Genomic DNA, 9,521 nt, shown 5'->3' with positions numbered 1-9,521 from the left:
CCAAGAAATGGCTGAGAGTAGTTGGGGGTATACTGAAGAAAGCAACACCAAAGAAAAAGAAACTTCTCAATGAAACCATGCTTGTAGTAAGTCCAAAAAAGAAAGTTCAGATTGAAGCTAACAAAGGCATTGCACGAGGTGTAAAAGAATTCTTGCAGAAAAATCGAGGGAGAAAGAAAAAACACATTAGATATAGTTTGGTTGAAACAATTATCAAACATGCAAAACAGACTGAGGACAAATTAGATGTTAAAAAGAAGTTAAGACTGCAATGGAAAAATTTGGTTAGCAAATCCTACATATATGAGGAAAAAGATGACAGAAAAAGATCTGATGCCTTGACAGCAACTGAATGTGAAATGATACAGGACTTTTATAAAAACGCAATAGTATCAGTAGAAGTGTCATCTAGAAAATCTGTTTCAAAGAAAACATTGACTTCAAAGTCAGTTATGACCAGGACCACAAAGAAAGCACATGAGTTGTACTCTGATCAGAAAAACAGTAAGAAAATTAGTCGAAGTACATTCCACAAGCTTAGACTAAAAACTGTTCTTACTGCAAACAAAACCCAATTGAGACAATGCCTTTGCGAGTATTGCACAAACCTTGAGTTGAAATTAAATGCTTTTAAAAGCATGGACATTCCAAAACAGTATAAAGATGTGTACGACCTTCAAAATGATTCTCTTTGCAAAAAGGTTGGAAAGTATCACAACATTAATTGCATTGAAAGGGAATGCCAAGAATGTGGAATTTCAAAACTGAGATCCAAGTTACATGGCAGCGATGGGAAAATACAAAAGTATCCTCTTTAAAAGACAATGATATCAAGGTTAAAAAACTACTAGTGACAAAGAATGGCACACAAGGACAACTGGTCGATGAGCTATTGAATGAAATGTCTTCTATTTCTTTGCACCTCTTTGTTGCTGGCTGGCAGTACCAACAGTTCAATCACATAAAGCAAGAAATGCCAGAAAGATGGGTTGTAGTTATAGCCGATTTTGCTGAAAATTATAGAACATTTTTTTCAGGACGAAATACAGTCTGCTAATTGGCAGTATCAGCAAATAACATTGCACCCAACAATTGCCTATTACCGATGCCCAGAGAAAGATTGCAATGAAATAATCACAGAAAGCATGGTTTGCATTTCGGATGATCTCAAATATGATGCCAGTAGTGTGCATGCTTACATGTCAACTGTAAACAAGTATTTATCACAGAAAATACCAATTAATCATCAAGTTCAATTTACTGATGGTTGCAGTGCACAATATAAGTCCCGTGAACCGTTCATGGATTTGTCTTGTGGTTTGGAAGATTACGATTTTTCAGTTGAACGCAATTTCTTTGGATCTCGTCATGGCAAGGGTCCATGTGACGGTTTAGGGGCTGTCATTAAGCAAGCTGCAAGAAGGGCAGTGGAAAGAAGGGAAGTAACAATAACAAACGCCAAAGACATGTATGACCACTGTAGCCAATCACTGACACTGAAGAAAGGCAAAGACGAGGAGTGCTGTCATAAACTCAGAACTTTCTTTATTGTATCAAACATCAAGAGAAATAGATCAAGAAATCCTAGTAAAGCATTACCTGGTACGAGAAAGGTCCATTGCGTTAAAGGTGTCCAGTATGGACAAGTTGCTGTGAGAAATCTCTCATGTTTTTGCTTAAACTGCATTAGAGGCTCCGGAAAGTGTGAGAACCATAAAATCATCACTCAGTCATTCAAGAAACATGTCCTAGAGCAGAGGAAAGAGTCTAAAAACAGACAAGGTTCGACACACAAATCAAGTATTAAGCATAATACACCATTCAAGAAAACAAATGTTAGGAGAAATGCTAGGAAAAACACAGTTGGACCAAAAGACAAAGTTACAAAAATAACAAATAGCCCTTTGGATGATGGAGAAACAGTGACTATTGATGACCATGAAATCACCACAAAGCCTGTCACAAAAACTGCAAGAAGAAATATCAGGAGGAAAAAAACAGCTAGACATAATGACAAAAATACAAAAACAATAAATGGCACTTTCCAAGAGGAAGAAATAGTTATTATTGATGGCCATGAAGGTCAAGCTATCACCAATCATAAATCAGTGGATGTCGATTGCTTGAACAGAGAGAAACACTTTGAAATACTGTTAAAAGGGCTCTGTGCATGCAGTAATTTCGACCAACTATCTGCACTGTGTGTACAGGCCAAAGAGGAAATTGCAAGACACAAAATAGAAGGCAAACTATCAGACATTTACATTATGCAGGGTTTTGATGTCGATCAGATTTCATTTGACATTGCCCCGGGTGATCTACCTGGACCAGTAAAAATTCCTCTAAAAACAAATGCAGATGAGAATTGTCTCCCAGTGGGAGTCTGTTTGCATTTAGAAGCGAGAGTAAGTATATTGAAATTAGAACACGTATAGTCATAGAACTTGCTTTAAATGAAGATCTGTATCTGGATAATGACTATCTAAGAAAAGGAACCAATTCTCAAGAACGTCTCTCACCATTGTTTGCAACATACAGTGATTTCTACGTACCAGGTGTTCACCTCACAGACAATATTGTTCGATCAATATTTGAGGCTGAAGTTCTAAACCGTCCAAAACGTGGCACTTATATGGGTATATGGCAAATCTTTGCTTTGTCCAACATTCTTAGATGCCCTATTATGTCCTGTTATCCAGAGTTTGTTAAGTCTGTACGGCGAAGTCTTCATAGAATAATTATTCCATCAGTAGATTCAGAGAATTCAGAACCTGCATTCATCTTGTGGACCAGCAACAGAAGAGACATGAGGCCTCAAAACTGGGTCCCAAACCACTGTGTACCTTTGGTTGAAATTGATGTCCCTGCCAATCAATTAAATGTGCCTAGCAGCCAGCCAGATGATAATGTCCCTGTCAGCCAGTCAGATGATGATGTCCATGTCAGCAAGTCAGATGATGATGTCCCTGTCAGCCAGTCAGATGATGATGTCCCTGTCAGCAAGTCAGATGATGATGTCCCTGTCAGCAAGTCAGATTTGTCTGTTAGCCAGCCAAATTATGGTGATGATCACTCCTATGTAAATAGGTAAGAACAATGGTATAGATATGTGATTTCAAATTTAAATTGCAATATTATTAAGTGTTCCCCTGTATCTGAATAACTTGAATCATTTTGTGTACCATTTTTTTTTTTGTTGCTTGCAAAAAAGTCCTACTTTGCAGATGTATGGTAGTGGTGAAGTAGAAATAAATTTAAGAGTGATACAAAATCTAAATTTATTCACTATGTAATTAAAATTATTTTGTTCTTTTTGTTCCTTTCAGCAAGATAAATGGTGATGTCCCTGTCAGCCAATCAGATGATCTTCATGTCAGCCAGACAGATGGTGATGTACTTAGCAGCCAATCAGATGATGTCCATGTCAGCCAGACAGATGGTGATGTCCCTGTAAGCAAGTCAGATGATGATGTCCCTGTCAGTCAGTCAGTTGGTGATGTACCTGTCATCCAATCAGATGGCGATGTCCCTGTCAGTCAGTCAGATGGTGATGTACTTATCAGCCAATCAGATGATGTCCATGTCAGCCAGACAGATGGTGATGTCCCTGTCAGTCAGTCAGATGGCGATGTACTTATCAGCCAATCAGATGATGTCCATGTCACCCAGACAGATGGTGATGTCCCTGTCAGCGAGTCAGATGATGATGTCCCTGTAAGTCAGTCAGATGATAATATCCTTGTCAGCAAGTCAGATGATGATGTCCCTGTCAGCAAGTCAGATTTGTCTGTTAGCCAGCCAGATTATGGTGATGATCACTCTGATGTAAATAGGTAAGAACAGTGGTATAGATATGTGATTTCAAATTTAAATTGTAATATTATATAGTGGTCCCCTGTATCTGAATAACTTTAAACATTTTGTGTACCAATTTTTTTGTTGCTTACAAAAAAGTCCTACTTTTCAGATGTATGATAGTTGTAAAATAGAAATAAACTAAGAGTCATACAAAGAAAATTATTCACTATGTAATTAATTTATTTTGTTCTTTCTGTTCTTTTCATCCAATCAGATGGCGATGTCCCTGTCAGTCAGTCAGATGGTGATGTACATATCAGCCAATCAGATGATGTCCATGTCAGCCAGTCAGATGGTGATGTCCCTGTCAGCCAGGCAGATGGTGATGTACCTGTCAGTCAATCAGATGATGTCCATGTCAGCCAGACAGATGGTGATGTCCCTGTCAGCAAGTCAGATGATGATGTCCCTGTAAGTCAGTCAGATGATAATATCCTTATCAGCAAATCAGATGATAATGTCCCTGCCAGCAAGTCAGATGTGTCTGTTAGCCAGCCAGATTATGGTGATGATCACTCTGATGTAAATAGGTAAGAACAGTTGTATAGATATGAAAAAAAGAAGATGTGGTATGATTGCCAATGAGACAACTCTCCACCAGAGACCAAATGACATGGAAGTTAACAGCTATAGGTCACCGTACGGCATTCAACAATGAGCAAAACCCATACCGTATAGTCAGCTATAAAAGGCCCCGAATTGACAAATGTAAAACAATTCAAATGAGAAAACTAATGACCTGATTTATGTACAAAACAATAAATGGAAAAAAAATATGATACACAGCAACAAGCAACAACCACTGAATTACAGGCTCCTGATTTGGGACAAACCAAACCTCCTCTAACCTGGGACAATGGTGTTACAATGCAACATAAGAACAAGCTATAAAAATCAGTTGAAAAGGGCTTAACTCCTCAGATCGATACAAAGAAGAAAACATTTAACAAAAATACAGACCAGACGTGGCAGGGTATTTACACTTTCCCTGTTATATGTTTGTTTTTCAAATTTGAATTGCAATAAAGTATACATATGTATCGGATAAACTTAAAACAGTTTGTGTACTATATTATTCTTTTCTGCTTACAAAAAAGTCCTACTATGCATATGTTTGGAAGTTGTAACCTAGAAATAAATTTGTCGTACAAATTCAAAATTCATTCACTATGTAATTAAAATTAGTATATTCTTTTTCAGCCGGTCAGATGATGATGTCCAGGACAGCCAGTCAAAATGTGATGTCCCTGTCAGTCAGTCGGATGGTAATTTCCCTGTGGGCCAGTCAGATGATGATGTCCCTGTCAGCCAGGCAGATGGTGATGTCCCTGTCAGCCAATCAGATGATGTTCATGTCAGCCAGACATATGGTGATTTCCCTGTAAGCCAGTCAGATGATGTCCTTGTCAACCAGTCAGATGGTGATGTCCCTGCCATCCAGCCAGATGGTGATGTCCCTATCAGTCAGTTGGATGGTAATGTCCCTTTCGGCCAGTCAGATGGGGATGTCCCTGTCAGCCAGTCAGATGGTGATGTCCCTGTCAACCAGACAGATGATGTCACTGTCAGCCAGACATATGGTGATTTCCCCATAAGCCAGTCAGATTATGTCCTTGTCAGCCAGACATATGGTGATTTCCCCATAAGCCAGTCAGATTATGTCCTTGTCAGCCAGTCAGATGGTGATGTCCTTGTTAGCCAGGCAGATGGTGATGTCTTTGTCAGCCAGACAGATGGTGATGTCCCTGTCAGCCAGACAGATGGTGATGTCCCTGTCAGACAGACAGATGGTGATGTCCCTGTCAGACAGACAGATGGTGATGTCCCTGTCAGCCAGACAGATGGTGCTGTCCCTATCAGTCAGTTGGATGGTGATGTCCCTGTCAGCCAGTCAGATGGTGATGTCACTGTCAGCCAGGCAGATGATGTCCTTGTCAGCCAGTCAGATGGTGATGTCCTTGTCAGCCAGACAGATGGTGATGGGCCTATCAGTCAGTCGGATAGTGATTTCCATGTCGGCCAGTCTGATGGTGGTGTCCCTGTCAGCAGGGCAGATGGTGATGTCCCTGTCAGCCAGGCAGATGGTGATGTTCCTGTCAGCCAGACAGCTGGTGATGTCCCTATCAATCAGTCGGATGGTGATGTTCCTGTCGGCCAGTCAGATGGTGATGTCCCTGTCAGCCAGGCAGATGATGTCCTTGTCAGCCAGTCAGATGGTGATGTCCCTGTCAGCCAGACAGACGATGTCCTTGTCAGTCAGACAGACGATGTCCTTGTCAGTCAGACAGATGGTGATGTCCTTGTCAGCCAGAGAGATGGTGATGTCCCTGATGTAAACAGGTAAGGACAACAGTGTATATGATAGTTATTTTAAAATCTAGTTTATTTATCCCTATTCAATCACCGGTTTACACCTGTATCTGCTCATGGCCATTATACAAATCATGAAGAGTTCAATTTGATACAGTTTTAATTTATTTTGTGCCAATAATCAAATAACATTAACATTACCAATTTTACTGCACCAGATGCGCATTTCGATTATTAATGTCTTCAGTGATGCTCGAGGCCAAAATATTTGAAAATCCATATCTGATTCAAAAATTGAAGAGCTGATAAAACCAAAAAGGACAAAAAGCATAACCAAAGACAGGCAAGGAATAAAAGCTTTGCATGAGAGAAATATTCCTTAATTTAAAATAATTTCCAAAATTTTGTAACAACTTTCCAGATTTTCTTTTTTTTTTTTGCATTATATGTGGTTCAGGCTCCTTCTGATTTCAAAATGATAATAAAACAGGCCTCTGATTTATTGGGCCTTGGTTTTTTCTCATCTGAATTGTTTTTCAATGGTCATTTTGGGGCCCTTTATAGCTTGCTGTGCGGTTTGAGCCAAGGCTACCACAACCTATGATTGCTTACATCAACAACATGTTGGTCTTGGATGAAGAGTTGTCTATTCATTAAATTTTATAACACACCTATGTGCTTTCAGTTTTAATCCAGGAGAATATTTGTCCGTATTTTATGGCAATTCTACGTTACCAGCTGTGGTGAGAACATGTTGACTTTTGTTGTTTTTGTTTGTTAATTAATTATTTGATTGTTATATTTTCTAAGCGAACAGTCATTTTCTGGGCTTTTTCAAAGCACCTTATCAGTGATCAAAAAATCTTGCCCTCTCTTTGAAATTAGTTTGTATTGTTCATCTGTTTATAGTTTTCAATGTAACATTATACTATTTCGACATAAAACAATTTAACATAAAAGTTTGTCCAGTGCGAACAAAAAGTATTAAAACGAAGTTACCTGTTAATTATATATTTAATCTGTATTTTTCAATCTTGAACTATATCACTAAATTTAGATTTATTTAATATGTAGATCGTTATATATTTATAGGTTGACCATTGGCCTTACATACGTTATTATAAACATCACAAGACATGAAAGAAGGGGTGGATACCAAAAGAGGTATTGCACAGCATCCCTGAAGATGACGTCCATAAAAAGATTAATCCACCTGTTGTTGTGCCAGAAGGCAGAAGATCTTTTGTTTATGTATTTGAAGGTAAGTCTTGTGTTTTGCTATCATACCCCTTAGATTTAGGTTGGGGCTATTTGAGTTTAAGCTGTCCTAAACAAATTTCTAATTCATTCAACAAATAAAACATTCCTGCAATTTGGTTTTCCTGTTTAGTATAAAATAAGGAGATGATGATTGCCATGAAACAACTATCCACCAAAGTTCAATAGAAATAAATTTAAGCAATTATAGGCAACCATACGGCCTTCAACAATGAGAATAACCCATACTGTATAGTCGGCTATAAAAGGCTCCGACATGAAAAATATGAAACAATTCAATTGAGAAAACTAACAGCCTAATTTATAAAAAAACAATTTACAAAAAACAAATATGACAGACAAGAACCAACGACAACAAATGAACTACAGGCTCCTGACTTGTGACAGGCACATATAGAATGTTTGGTTTTATTTCTCGCATTGTTTTAGTGCATTTTGGCTTTGGTAACGAGTGTTCCTGAAAAAGGTTAATCAAGAAATGTTCATTAAAACAAGAAATTTCAGAGTTTGTACATGTCTTCATTATTGTAACTTTATAACCTATGCATGGATTTTGGTTTTGATTGAGGGTAGACTAATTGTTGTTTTTTTTTTCTTTTTTCAGAGATGGATAATTGACGATGTTGGAGACGATGTTGGAGACGAGAAAGTTTTGAATTTTTTGAATGTTTGCAATAAAATTTATTGTGTAAACCTTAAAATATATTGTTATGAATGTGAGATTTTCCAGCAGAAATAAAACCAGATTTGGGTTAAATGTCTATGAGACAACAACCCCAAAAAGGAACTTCAAAAAGTGCTGTTTAGAAATTATGTAAAGAGTTGAGAATAAGATTCTTCATAAATGAACCTCTGGTAGATGTGGAGCACTAGATTTGCCCATATGTTGCCTTGGATTTGCATACTTTTTAGTTTTTAGTGTAACTGTGTCGCATTGAGGGATATTTGTTTTGTACCCTTGCTTTGTCAGTATTTGTCTTGTGAGTGAGGAAACTGTAGATGCTGGTGGTTGTGTGTTTGTCTTTTATCAATCTCATCCCTTGGCATAAAAAACAGGGTTGCTTGCTTACTGATATAAAAATGTTTCATGTTGTGGAAATTTTGGATGACTCCTTCCTCAATTATTCTGTCTTCTGTCTTAGTTTTATTTTTCTGGTTAATTTGACATTTGAATATCTTTTAATTTGGTATTCCATGTTGTACCAACATGAACAAGAATAACTACTGGTATAGTTTAAAAAATATGTCTGCTGTATGAAATGTAGGTGAATGGTTTCGGTAACCACTATTTAAATAATATCATATATATAAGAAAAATGGGAGTATAATTGTATAATTTACATTCAGATGGTGGTTTGGAAGCTTTTTATATTTTTTAAGGTCATTTTTGGCGTGGTTCATTATTTATACTTTTTTGTGTCCACGTTACATGCAACATATATGTCAATTTTTCATGACAGAAAAGAGATAATTGCCAAAATATTGATAGAATTTTTTAATGTGAATGTAACACAATGAAAAAGAGCCTTTTCATGTTCATAAAGAAAATGATTCTTATTGTATTTATCTCTTAAATGTTGCATGTAACATTGACAGAAAAGTAGACGAAACTTTTTTTCACAAAAATTCTGAAAGAAATAAAAATACACATTTTAGAGTTGAGATGATAGACAATGTTTTGTGATCAATATATATGATATTGAATGTTGATTGAGGTAAGGAACCATTAATCTCACTTTGGAAAAAGTGTCCATGTTACATGCTCTAAATTTATAATTTGCCTTTGTTCCAAACTAAAGCAAGTTTAAAAATGATTGTTTTTGTTAGAAATAGAAAGACGCCATTTACAACAATACTTTGTGAAAAATTTGGAAGCTTATGATGTTTTTTATTTTTTTCTTACAATGTCACACTAAATTCATGCCCATATATCTGCATTTTCACATAAAATAAATATATTTTCAGATGAATAACCCATTTTCACAGATGAAAAATATCTTAAAGCTTAAATGCATATTATTAGAACATAATGGCGTGATATTATGTTTGACTTTGATGTTAACTCATATAACATT

The 9,521-nt window shown here is 36.9% G+C and overlaps 1 protein-coding gene across 1 annotated transcript; it reads left to right on the top strand.

Annotated features, from left to right (window-relative positions):
* Positions 1–1,006: 1,006 nt before the first annotated feature.
* Positions 1,007–8,437, top strand: LOC143059368 (uncharacterized). The gene is made up of 8 exons (XM_076232854.1): positions 1,007–2,405; positions 2,924–3,087; positions 3,327–3,772; positions 4,073–4,388; positions 5,059–5,457; positions 5,692–6,198; positions 7,261–7,429; positions 8,051–8,437. The coding sequence occupies exons 1-8, from the start codon at positions 1,146–1,148 to the stop codon at positions 8,183–8,185; spliced, it is 3,396 nt and encodes a 1,131-aa protein (XP_076088969.1). The 5' UTR covers positions 1,007–1,145; the 3' UTR covers positions 8,186–8,437.
* Positions 8,438–9,521: the final 1,084 nt, after the last annotated feature.

This window comes from Mytilus galloprovincialis, chromosome 14, assembly GCF_965363235.1.
Source record: "Mytilus galloprovincialis chromosome 14, xbMytGall1.hap1.1, whole genome shotgun sequence".
Lineage (NCBI taxonomy): Eukaryota > Metazoa > Mollusca > Bivalvia > Mytilida > Mytilidae > Mytilus > Mytilus galloprovincialis.
This window is presented reverse-complemented; position numbering and strand designations above follow the sequence as displayed.